The sequence below is a fragment of the Emydura macquarii genome, unplaced genomic scaffold (genome assembly GCF_026122565.2).
Source record: "Emydura macquarii macquarii isolate MOO-44397 ecotype Brisbane River unplaced genomic scaffold, CSIRO-AGI_Emac_v2 contig_3128, whole genome shotgun sequence".
Lineage (NCBI taxonomy): Eukaryota > Metazoa > Chordata > Testudines > Chelidae > Emydura > Emydura macquarii.
Window position 1 is genome coordinate 1,754,057 of NW_027133265.1, and position 13,333 is coordinate 1,767,389.

The window sequence follows — 13,333 nt, forward strand, 5'->3', positions numbered from 1 at the left end:
GCAGATGGGAATGTGATTTGCACAAGGGAGGGAGGACAGAATATCCTAAGAGAGATATGAAAATATGATGCAGAAAAACTGTTGTTACTAGTTTAAAGGAAAAGTTTCCCTTTCATTATGACTATTTCAAGTAACTTCTTAGTTTGGGAGTAATTTAAAATAAAATAAAACTTTTTTTTAATGCTACCAATTGGGTACTGTATAACTACTTTCTAGAAAAAATATTCTATTCTCTTTCCAGATTATTGGCAGTCCATCCCCTTCGTCCTTGTTTAAGCACATAGTTCCAATGATGCGCTCTGAGAGCATGGAAATTACAGAATCCCTCGTGCTGGGACTTGGCAGGACCAACCCAGGAGCTTTTAGGTAATTTTTGTGCTCTAACTGTTTTATTACTAATTGATCATGAAGTTATTCTGAACTCTGATTTCAGTTTAACTTGTTAAAAGAAGTATCTGACAAGCTTGAAAACAGCAACGAATAGATCCTCTTCCTTAGTAGTTAGCAGTATGACAAAGATTGCTAGATACTGAAATAATAGATATACAGACTGCACTTGGAGCCCAAATCAGACTAGCTCTCAAGATCAGTCAGTAGTTGTTGCTGTAATTTTGGCTTAGAATTGTACATTTCCACATCTCAATGATATGGACCTAGTGCTCATTCGTTGTGCCTCCTGTGATATTTGGGTTTATTCTTCATATTTAAATCACAATAAAAACTATTAATTTAAAAAGCTTTTGGCACCCTAGCTATTAATTACATTTACATTTGTAAATGATGAGCATCCAGCAGCAAAAAATACTCATATATAGTAGTGAATTAACTAATCCAATAAATCAGCCTCTTCTTTGAGTGATGCTCCCTTTGCATATTTCACTAGAGGTGTGTATGTGCTCCATGCGCCTGAGACTGGAAGATTTTTACTAGCATGTCTATTTGTCTTCACCTCTTTGTAGTCCAAACCGAAGACATAAAGAGTGATGTGGAATGACCACCTCTTCAGTTCCTTTCTTCTGCTTGTGGTTTGAGACAGAACCCTTTCACTGTCTGCAGCTTTGCTATCATTCCTGCTTCCAATTCAAGTCTGTTGTATATAGTTTTCCTTTGTCTTGTATTTAGATAATTTAGTTTTGGTCTTAGGGACTCAGTGTTAGCAGGGGTCTGGGAGCTTTTGGGGGCTGTAACATGCCCAAGATCCCTGGTGTCAAATCCTGCAAGGCTTGTCCCTGGGTGTTCTGGGTTAGTGAGTTCCACAGTGCTTGTTTATGTTGGCTTTGGGAGCCACATATTCCCTCCAAGTGCAATATTTGTCATTCCTTTTCCCCTTGGACTTGACATTTGAGAGTTCTGGCTCCAAATATTCTTGTTGTAGTCCTCTTTGAGGCCACAGTCCAACAACTCTGAGCTACCAGACCCTCCTGTACGTTGGCTGGGGGCTTTGATGAGTGGCATTACTCCCTGGCTCTGGATCATCGTTGGTCACAACTAAAGACCCCCACAGACAAAGCAGATGGAAGAAGAGCATGAGCAAACACTCGCATAAAAAGCAAGAGAAAAACCACTTCCAAGTCCTCATCTAAGAAGAGGACTTCATCCCCTACATCCAGATTTGGTGAGACTCCATGCCCCAGTAGGGGAATGTCAGGAACAGACATGGAACATGGATCTGCACTGTTAGTACAGAGAGCCAAGAGTGCTCTGAAATGAGTGGCCCCAGCAAGATAAAGAAGGGAGTACTGCTGACCATACCAATAGTACCATCTCATGGTGAAAGGAGGATTCTGCAGTATCAGCTCCTATTATCTGACCTAAATAGACACCATCGGATCCCACCAAGAGGCAGAAGCCCTTCCCACTCCCTGTCCTCGAGACCTGGATACTACATCCTAGACAACCTGGACATCACTGATACTGTTGGAACCAGTGGTCACTAGAGATGTACCCACTCCTTTGGTGCGCCATTTATTCATACCATCAACTAGCTAAGGCTCTACTATGCATCCAGTACCATTAGCTCCAACTAAGGTATATGGGGATACGTATTCCTTGGATGAATTCGAGATGAAGACTCTGGCTCCCCCACCTGCACCAAGGCACAAGATTAGCCCATACAGGGGTTCTGGATTCTCCAGGACTTCTCCTTACTCCCACACGACATACCTCGTGTATGTCAATTGGTATCCTACCCATGGGGCCACCTCCTTTCCCATATGATCCCTCCTACTCATCCTCTTGGGGTTCCTGGACCTATATTTGAGACCCCTGAATTCAGGGGATCAGAGCAGGAGTTCAAAGAGAGGTTGCCTCATAGTGCTAAACCACAGTTCTCTCAGGAGCAATATGAGGAGGAGGAACAACAGGAACAAACAGACACTGTGTGGCACTGTCATCCTCATCTCCTGATGAGGCAGTTGTATCAACCTCACCATTGCCACCATATGACCATTTGCAGTTCCAGGATCTTCTGAGAAGGATTGTGGATGCACTCCAGATCCCTCTGGAGGAAATCCAGAACAGGATATTGTCCAGACTGCCGGCACTAGCAAGGTGGCACTTCCTATCATTGAGTCTGTATTTAGAGCCAGCCAAGATGGTCTGGCATACTCCAGCCACTTGCACCCCCACTCTGCAGAAGACAGAGAAACAATGTTTTGTACTATCCAAGAGGTAAGCTAAGAGTATCTAAGCTAACAGAATGTGAGGAACCATTAGGAAAGGGATAGATAATAAGACAGAAAATATTATACTACTATATAAATCCATCGTACTCTATGGTACACCCACACCTTGAATACTGTGTGCCTATCTGGTCACCCCATCTCAAAAAAGATAGGTTAGAATCGGAAAGGTACAGAGAAGGGCAACAAAAATTATGAGGAGTGTGAAACAGTTTCCATATGAGGATAGATTAAAAAGACTGGAACTGTTCATCTTATAAAAGAGACAACTAAGGGAGGATATGCTAGAAGTCTATAAAATTGTGAATGGTGTGGAGAAAGTGAATAAGTGTTATTTACCCCTTTACATAATACAAGAACCAGGGGTCACCCAATGAAATTAATGGGCAGCAGATTTAAAACAAACATAAGGAAGTACTTCTTCACACAATGCACATTCAACCTCTGGAACTCGTTGTCGTGGGATGTTGTGAAGGCCAAAAGTATAATTGGGTTAAAAAAAGAATTAGATAAGTTCATGGAGGATAGGTCTATCATTTGCTATTGGCCATAATGATCAGGGATGCAACCCTGTGCTCTGGGTGTCCCTAACCCCTGAGTGCATAGAACTGGAACTGGATGGATCACTCAGTAATTGCTGTGATTTGTTCATTCCCTTTGAAATGTCTGGCATTGGCCACTGTTGGAAGACAGGATACTGGGGGGATGGACCATTAGTCTGATACAGTATGGCTGTGTATATGGAATTAAGCTATTGTGCAAGAAATTCTTGTCTTAACGAAAGATTATTTGTCTTCAGATTATAACAGCCTATGCAACCATTCAGTATTATATCAATTTGCAGTGGAAAGTCGGCTCAGTGCTTCTGGATCAAGAAGCCATGAAATTTTGGAACTCATGTCCATCACCATGTCATCCTTGCAATTCTTCATCTTCCAGAAAAAGAGAATATTTAAGAACTGACGACAACCAGGACTCTGCTTCCACAGTAGGGAGCCAATAGAATTGATTGTTTGCCACAGAACACAATACTAAGTGCAAACAATTCTGCTCCAAGAGGGAGAAGTCTGAACTCTTTAATAGCTGCATCCCTCTTGTCAGATGTTTCTCTGCATTCCCTCCAATATTTCTTAATTCCAAGTTGTTGCAGAAAAGCAGATGAGAAAGAATCATGGTGCATCTTGTAGCCTGAGCATGGCCCCTTCATTTATGGTACTCTGACTTTCTTCACTAGGTTGTTGATCCTTTAGTGTTTAGTTCGACACAGCCCAATAGATATCCTGCACTAGGAGTAGAACCAGATTCTGCGTGCTGATTCCTGAGCTGAGAACATGGATACTGGCTGTTGAGCAATTTGGACCATGATTGAACTGAGTAAGTCCAGAAACTTCTGCTGGAAAACAGGAAACCTTCCACCAGAAATTCCTACTCTTTGAAATGGAAGTGATTCTCCATCTGGGCAAGACAGTAAAGATCAGATTCTTGCCAGTCTTCTGTTCCCTTTGTTATAAATACTTGCCTCACCTTGGATGACCTGTTCTGTGTCTCAACTCAGTGAGTGTGTACCTGGTTATGATTTTGGCCTTTCTTTCACAATGACTGATCTCTAGTGAATTCTTTTACCTTATTCTGACAAGATTTTCTAAAGAATCTATTTCATGTATTTATTCCTCTTTGGGAGCCTGGAGAGCTTGAGAGATCCAGGCACTAATGGCTGGGGCATTGTTTACTATATTCCATAAAAATGAGACCATAATTTGTCATCATCCCAAATTCATGTCTAAGTTCATCCCTGATTTCTTCCAGAATCAGTCAGCTTGCCCAAACCTCATTCACAACCAGGGGACAATTGGCCTACAGTCTATATGTTAAGAAAGTTCTATGCTATAGTCTGAGCAGGATTAAGCCATTCTTCAAAACCCCTCCCTAGATGGTTTGTAGCAGAATAGAGGTCAGTCATTTTCCATTCAAGGACTCACTAAGTGTATTGGACTGTCCATATTCTCAGTGCTATGAATTAGTGGGGATTCCATTAATAACAAGTAATTGGTCACATGTCACCAAATCTGAAGTCTGGGACTGCTTGTTGTACTGTGATGTCTCAGATACCAATGTTGTAATAGACAGTAAATTCCTTTTCCGTTATAATTACTTTGAGAAAGGTCAGGTTGATGCTCTGTCTTTAATATTAGGAAAGTCTGTGTCTGTCTTTTAAATATTAATTTGTTTCTCAAAGTCACTGTCAATGAAAGGAAAACTGAATATATTTTCATTTTTAATGTAAATTTTACAACATTCATTTCTGTGAAACATTTTGCATCTTTACTATTAATTCAGTAATTGATCTATCATTTTTATCTAGGGAATTAATAGAAGAATTACATCCTATAATTAAGGAAGCACTTGAAAGAAGGCCAGAGGTAATAAGGATATTTGTATTTGTGCTTGGGATCATATTATAGCTGTTTTCCCACAAACAGCAGTAGAGAAATATTACTATCTGTTCTTTAATGGCTATGGCTAACATACAATAATGTAAATAACTAAAATTGTCGAAACCATTTTTATTCCTTTCAAGGTAACTTGCATATATGTTAAAAAATAAATAAAATATAATAATCATCAAACCCTTAATTTCAGAACTATGCACCGAAAGCCCCTCTTGCCACAATAATTTTGTTAGTAATAGCTAATAGTTTAACATATAAATATTTTTCCACCTTGTTGTTTTATGTCCTGGTATCCAAGCCAAATGAAGTCTGTTTGCTTCTGCTCAATATGCTGTGTTGGTGACATCCCATCAATCAGACAAGCTCAGTTTCTCTAAATGTGAGAATTTTTGGAGAAAACATTAACTTACCTGACCACTTCCAGCCCTATAAACAAGGCTTCTCTGATGGGTAGTATATCACCAGTATATATGGTGCATGTTGAAATGTGGAACCAAACAAGAGCTGTTAACCCACAATGAGCCTAGATGTCAGTACTGTCAAAGGAAAACAAAGAGCTGACATAAAACAGTTCATTATTTGTTTCATGGTAGCATTTCAGGGCCTCAAAAGGACCAAGACCAAAACTCTCCTATTTTTATTCTTTAATTGTATTTTTAACCTTTGTCTAATAATTTATGGTATGTTATTTATTACAAGACACCTATAACTGAATCACTGGAGCAATAGATTTCCATTGTACCCAGTTGAAGAATTAAATAATAATGCTTCAAGCTGTAGGCAGTTGTTTCGAATTATTATGGAAACTAAAGTCAATGGACCACATTCATCCATGGTGTTCTTCATGGAAGTCTGAGAAGTTACACAAGGGAAGAATATGTTCCATTATCTATTCCATTCAGATTGTACAGTAAAGCTGTTAACTGTTTGAATAAAAAGTCTGTGACTCATTATTGAAAACTATAGTGGTGCCAACAGGAGTGGGGTTATGACTATGTTCAGTGCCCCTGTAGGACACACTGATATTATCCTTTTTCATTCCACTGCTCCATATAATTTTGTATTATTCCATTGAACAGAATATGAAACGACGCAGGCGTCGAGATATTTTACGAGTACAACTAGTACGAATATTTGAACTGTTGGCAGATGCTGGTGTCATTAGTCACAGGTAGGTGTGGAGTTGAGGAAAAAGTACTGTTTGTTTCCCTAATAAACTTCTGAATTAAGAGACAATAGTTTCTTTATGCAGTTGTTCATTTCACATTATTGTACAACTGAATAAACACTTAAAATTAATTTAGAACAGCCATAAGGGATTATTCCCATTAGTTTTATAGGAGGATTTCAGTGACACTAATATTTCACTATTGTAATAGAATAATGTAATAATTTCACTATTGTAATAGAATAATGTAATAATCAATATTTTGCCTTGTTCCCATGTTTTCTTTGAAGACCAAATAAAGCAAACAATCTGCAAGGAGTTTGTAAATACTAATTTAAAAAACACAATAGATATACTGATCAGTATTTATGGACTTACATCTGTTAAGTTTCTAAACACTCTGTTATTTGAAATGCCATGGACCATCTCACATTTTCAACAAGGTGTGTCTGTGTGTGACACAGGTATGTGTTTGCATGTGTGTTCTTTCTGTATAGAACCTTGTATCTGAGCAGTGGTGAATGAGTTAAATTACAGGATCAAGTATAAAGCCCTTAAGCTCCTTTTACAGTTGAGATCCCATACAGGAGACCGTGTAATTGGGCTCTTTCTTCAATAGCATCCTGATGTTATATGATGAGTTCTGTGAAAAGAAAAAAATATGATCTATTAATACTTAATCCATTGGTGATGTTTAAAAGAAAACATTAGGAGGAGTGGAGGTAGAAATATAAACTTTTGTTAATCTAAAATTTAAGGTATCACTTTTATGAAAGTCCTTCTTTAAGATTTATAAATCAAGTATAATTTTGATAATAGTGTCTCATAAATTTTGAGTTTTGGGAGGGGAAAAAAGTGAAAGGGGGAATGTATCTGCCATTGTTATTGTGTAACTTTATACCAAATAGTTTGAATTTTGATTATGAGGGTTAAAGGAGGAAAAAAATCCAATAAAATATTGTGTAAAATGAGGGACACTTTGGTCTCAGTCCTACAAAGAGATCCGTGTAGCTCCTTACTCCCTTACTCCAACTGAGGCTAAGCAGACTGCACAGGCGTAAAGTACCATGTGGGTTGATGCCTTTACAGGATCATGGCCTTCAAAAACTCTCTTGCTAAAGAATTACATTGAGCATGGACTTAAAGTTTTCTACACTACAATATTGTATACTCTAGCCTCTGCACAGTATAAACATTGGCAGCTATGAATCTCATGGATGCTGTTGCTGCTATTTAGGAGCTTAGTGTAAGAGTAAGAGCTCCTAAACTACGAACTGAATTCACCAATTGTGGGTGCATATCTTCATCAAAGGAGACTGCACTGTGGCTGCAAACACTTTACACTGTTTTGCCCTCTACCCACCAGCATAACCTCTGTCTTGGTCAGGTTCAGCTTCAATCATGGACCTTTAATCAGCATAGCCAGCTAATGGTTATGCATGATAATATGGCAAACAGTCACACTATCATAATTTGTCAAATAAAGGTACTTTCCCCTTGAACTGATGTTGCTGAAATGTTCAGTACCCGTCACTTTTGCATATCTATTGTAATGATATATATTCACCTGCACTGTAAAACCTTCTGTCATAATATGGTGATGGCATCAGCCCAGATGCAAACAACCCATACTTTTTCGTGACTTTCTTTCAAAAGCTTGGCTTAGCTGCAGATACACCATAGCCCAAGAGGCATGGGCCCCACTCAGCTGTGCATTCTTGTTGTGAGCATTACAAAGACCTCATGCCTTATCCTGCAGTATTCCCAAAGCCAAGATAGGCGCTACCACGTGGAACATTGCTGTGTCATTCAAGCAGCCCTGTTGCAATTTTTAGACCAAAACCATTTCCAGTTGGTGCTGGCAGTTGCGCAGCAGCTGAGCACAGTGGACTGCCACTTCTGATCCTAAGAAACAAGCACTGGCTGGTGGGATTGCATCGTTATGCAGCTATGGGATGACGAGGGGTGGCTGCAGAACTTTGGAATGCAGAAGGCCACTTTCCAGGAACTTTGTGCAGAACTTTCCCCAGCCCTGAAGCACAGCAACACTAAAATTAGACTTGCTCTGAAAGTGGAATGCCAATCGTTCTGTGGAAGCTTGCAAAGCCAGACTGCTGTTGGCCAGTGAGGAATCAAATCAGAGCTGGTAAATCCACTGTGGGAGCTATTGTGATCCAAGAACACAGGGCCATTAATTGACTACTGCTATGAAGGGTAGTGACTCTGGGCAACGTGCAGGACATAGTGGATGGTTTTGCCAAGATGGATTTCCCTAGCTGCAGGGGGCAATAGATGGCACATGTATCCCTATCTTGGCACCAGACCACCTTGCCAAAGAGTACATAAACCAAAAGAGATACTTTTCAGTTGTGTTGCATGTGCTGGTGGCTCACGGGGCGTTTCACCAACATAAACATGGGATGATTAGGAAAGGTGCATGACACGTGCATCTTTAGGGCCACAGGGCAAGTAAAGGATGGTGGTGGAATGTGGCTGATGGACCTGGAAATTGCCATGGGTGGGGGATCACATGCTCTATTGTTTCCAGTACAAGCACTTGTAATAAAAACTTCCACTGTCTCCTTTACATGATCGTATGTGATATTAGGCTCCTGAGGGTAACAGAGGTGGCAAGGAAGCAAAAGCTTCAAGCGTCTGGATACAGACCTAGTCCTTACGCTGCTATGCTGTATACTGCAATGATGCCAGCAGACTTAATACTGGAGTGGAATGGGAAAGTGTCCTACCGTGGTGGAAGAAATAAGGCAACCCTTCCCAGAAATCTTCTGCAAAGGATTACAGAGTATCTCCAGGAAAGTTTCCTAGCGATCTCCATGGAGGATTCCTGAGCCATCCCTGTGCACATAAACAGTCTTTTCTGAGCCACACCCTCTGTGTAGCTGGAGCAGTCACTGGGGAGCAGATATTCACTACACCACACTTTTTCTTCATATTACACACAAAATATAAGAGCATGTAACCCCCTACAGTTTGATTGGAATTGCACATTCACCAGAGGTGCCTTTCTCAGCATCACAGTCGACCGACATGCTGGCTGGACTGCTCCAGGGTTAAAAATAGCTCCTGGCTCTTGGAGAGAATGGATCTCTGCTCACCTATCTCCCATTCTCTACTTCCTCTTCCTCATCCAGAGTATTCTCCTCATTGTTGCCTGAGGAGGCCTGGGACTCAGACTCCTGGGAGGTATCCATGCTGCATGTGGGGGTAGTGGTGGGGTCGCTGCTGAGAATCGCATGCAGCTCATTGTAGAAGCAGCATGTCTGTGGTGCAGAATCAGAATGACTGTTCATCTCCCTTGTCTTCTGATATGCCTGCAGAAGTTCTTTGATTTACACACGGTACTGCTGCGTGTCCCTGGTGTAGCACTTCTCCACCATGCCCTGCATGATCTTTTCATAGATGTTTACGTTTCTTCAGCTGGATTGGAGCTGTGCCTGTACAGACTTTTCTCCCCACACACCAATAAAATCCACAACCTCCGGTGTACTCCAGGCTGGAGCATGTTTGGGGCATTGAGTCACCATGATCAGCTGGGCTGGCGAGCTCTCCATGCTGATCAAACAGGAAATGGGAATTCAAAATTTCCTGGGGCCTTAACAGAGGAGGGGCTGTTTCCTATGTACCTGGCTGCTGTGCAGTGGAGTTGAAAATGATCTCCAGAGCGGTCTCAGTGGAGCATTGTGGGACACCACCTGGAGACGAGTTCAATCAATTTACACAACGCTGTGTCTACACTGCCTCAAATCGATCAACACTGATTTAAGCACTACACCTCTTGCGGCGGTGGATTAATTAAGTTGATGTTACAGGTGAGTTAGGTCGGAAGAAGGGACCTGGTCGTGTAGATGCATACATTATTAAATCGACATAAGGTGGCTTCTGTCTTCCTAAGTTTGTGGTGTAGACCAGGCCTGAGTGGCTAGGAGACTGTCCCATCCTGATGGACGATGACCTGCCCTCAATGATAAATTTTATTACCTCCCAACTGGACTACAGCAATGCAAGATACCTAGGTATGAAGCTATCAGCCCTTAAACTTGAGCTAGTAGAGGATGCTGCAGCACATCTCCTCAGCAACACCAGCTATTGCCAACAAATCTGTCCTCCACTCTACACTGGCTTACATAGAATAGGAGTAATATTCCGGTCTCAGTTCTTATCTTCAAGGTACTCAATGGCTTTTGCCTACCCATCAAAAAGTAGCCTAAAGCTCCAGGATGAGGACTGTGGTAGACTACTGTGCTGCTTGTCCATGCAGAAAACAGAACTTTTTCTGAGTCTTTGGAACAAACTTACAGGAACTAAGGATTATCGCAAACTTAAGTGCAAGACATGCTTCTTTGATCTGCTTTCTCTAACATAAACACATTAGTGTGTACATGTAAAGAAAAAAAATCCTAACAGTACAAAATGTTCCATTACATGCACAATTCTCCTCTAGAGGAGAAGATGAGAGAGCATCAACTACATGTGACAGATGTTACTCACGTCACTTAATGCACTACCCTCAGATGCCACATGATGAGGATGGTAGAAGAACATGTTTAGAACAGAATATATAGCTGCTGGTTCCAGTTAGCACTCTGCAGCATGGCATAAAATACTGAGGACTTTGTCTCTGGCTCAGAAGATAAAGTACTTAATTTAGATGTGCTTGGTCAAAAAGTATCCATTTCTTTTAGGTGCATACCTTGTTTGTTTATAATGATCAAGGTGTTTTCTGATTTTTTTTTTTTTTTTTTTTTTAAAGCTGTAACCCTGATTACACGAAATTATGATTGTGTGGTAGTTTTAGAGTGGCTCCTGATTTATAAGGCCGTGTTATTGGGTTCAGTTTCATTAGTCCTTTTCTTTCTAAGATAGCAAAAATGTGGCAAGAAAGGGCCTCAGACTAAATACCAGTAAAATGACTTGGTTTAGTAACAAGTATTTCAAAAGTTCTTGAATTTTGCATATTCTTTGAAGCTTTTTAAAGAAATATATAGTATGTCTTTACTTATAATAATACTTGGAATATTTTATTTTTAAGTGCAAGTGGTGGCCTTGATAATGAAACACATTCCCTCAACAACACTTTATTGGAGTATGTCGATCTAACTAGACAACTCCTGGAAGCAGAAAATGAAAAGGACTCTGACACATTGAAAGATATCCGATGCCATTTTAGTGCCTTAGTGGCGAATATCATTCAAAATGTTCCAGGTATGCTTAATACACTTTAATGGGTTTTAATGACTCATTTTAATACACCAGACACAAATTGTTCTTCCTCTTTATAGCCAAAATGATTTTCTTTCTGAAATTATAAAAATGCTTCTGTAAAACTAATTTAGTATGCTAAAATGGTATTTAAAACTGACAATATGAACTTTTCAGAGGTGATTCCTGGTAGCATTTTTAAATCTAAAAATTAAATTCCTGTTATTAAAAGTCTTGATTACCAAGTTTGAAAAAATTTCTTCCCAGACTAATTGCTGAACTCTGTGTCTACTGCTTCTGTTCTTTCATACCAGTGACATTCATGCGAGCATATAGTGAATTTATTTTTTTAAACACTGTTATGCTGTTAAACCTTTGCCTTTATAGTACTGTGGTTGTTTCTAATTCATTTGGGGAGGCATTGGGTGTTTTTTTTGTTTTTTGTCTTATAAATTTAGTGTACAAAAACTAGTGAAAAAATGGGTCAAAAACACTGTGTGTGCTTTTCTTACAGTGCACCAGAGAAGAAGTGTCTTTCCACAGCAGAGCCTACGTCACAGTCTCTTTATGTTGTTCAGTCACTGGGCAGGTCCATTTAGCATCATGTTTACCCCCCTGGATAGATACAGTGATAGGAACATGCAGATAAACAGACACCAGTACTGTGCTTTGAAGGTATTTTAACACTTACGAACTTGAGAAATTGCTTCTCTGTATTGTCACATAGTTGTCAGTTTGCACTTCCTTGCCATTACTTCAAGCATAGAATTTTCTTTTCCTGGCTGATGTAAGCAAATGTTATCTCAGCCCAAAATTATTCCTGGATTAATTATTTATACATTCTAATCAGAACTTCTCCTGACTCATTGCTCCTACTGTAATTTTCAGCATGGTCCTGTAGCAAATATAAGTTGATACTAGTGCTAAGCTTCTTGTGTCCTCATCCCCCAATTGCTTACAGAGAGAGAATTTCAGTATTGGTCAGATCATTGATCTTCTGTGTTAGAGTGCATTACAGTATACCACCAGTCAAACTGATGCACTGTTTCTTATGGAATAAATGTAAACTTTTCAGAACAGATCTATCTTCCCGTCTTGGAATTCAGAGCTGTAGGATTGGTTCTGCTATTCTTTGAACAAAATGTTAAACTGAGTTCCTTGTGGTCTTGCTCCTGGCAGTGGTTTGAATAGATGTTAGAGTTCTCTGATAGTATTTTAAAGTATTAAAAAGTTAATTCTGTTTTAACTGCACTAGCCCAATCTGATTATTCAAATGTGTTGTTTTTCAATTACTTTCTAAAGGCTATGTCTGCTGTACTGTGTTGTGGCCCTGTTGCAGATAATGTAGGACTCTCATCAGATGGCTATTTGTACAAATGGCTGGATAATATTTTGGATTCACAAGATAAAAAGGTAACATAGGCAGCATCACTAAATGTTTTTAACCATCAGTGTGTGATTTTAAGAGTCTTCAGGTCAAATTGGCACAAATGTTCTAGAGCTTGAGTCTTATATATCTTCATTATTATTATTATTATTATTTATTAATGCATTTATTTACAGTGGTGCTCACTATGTACTGGGCACTATCTGATCACTGAAGAAAGATGGTCCCTGTTCCCAAGAAGCTCACAGTCTAAGAGTGAGCAGAGAAGTAGACAGAATATAGGTGAAGGGGAACAAGAACAGCAACTGACAAATTATATACAAATCAAGTTGATCCACTATACGCATCAGCACAGCAGTAGTGGGTCTCTGAGAGAATTAAATATGACTGGGAGTAGGGGCTTTGTGCATAGGGGGCCATGTGGAAT

The 13,333-nt window shown here is 39.9% G+C and overlaps 1 protein-coding gene across 9 annotated transcripts in view; it reads left to right on the top strand.

The window, feature by feature from the left end:
• Positions 1 to 13,333, top strand: part of FRYL (FRY like transcription coactivator) — a 385,878-nt gene that overhangs the window by 274,233 nt on the left and 98,312 nt on the right. For all 9 annotated transcript variants that reach the window (XM_067531263.1, XM_067531262.1, XM_067531264.1 and 6 more), the window contains 6 exons: positions 242 to 366; positions 5,044 to 5,101; positions 6,211 to 6,302; positions 11,350 to 11,522; positions 12,034 to 12,194; positions 12,822 to 12,932. In XM_067531263.1, the coding sequence (XP_067387364.1) occupies positions 242 to 366; positions 5,044 to 5,101; positions 6,211 to 6,302; positions 11,350 to 11,522; positions 12,034 to 12,194; positions 12,822 to 12,932 (720 nt within the window). The remainder of the gene's footprint in view (positions 1 to 241; positions 367 to 5,043; positions 5,102 to 6,210; positions 6,303 to 11,349; positions 11,523 to 12,033; positions 12,195 to 12,821; positions 12,933 to 13,333) is intronic.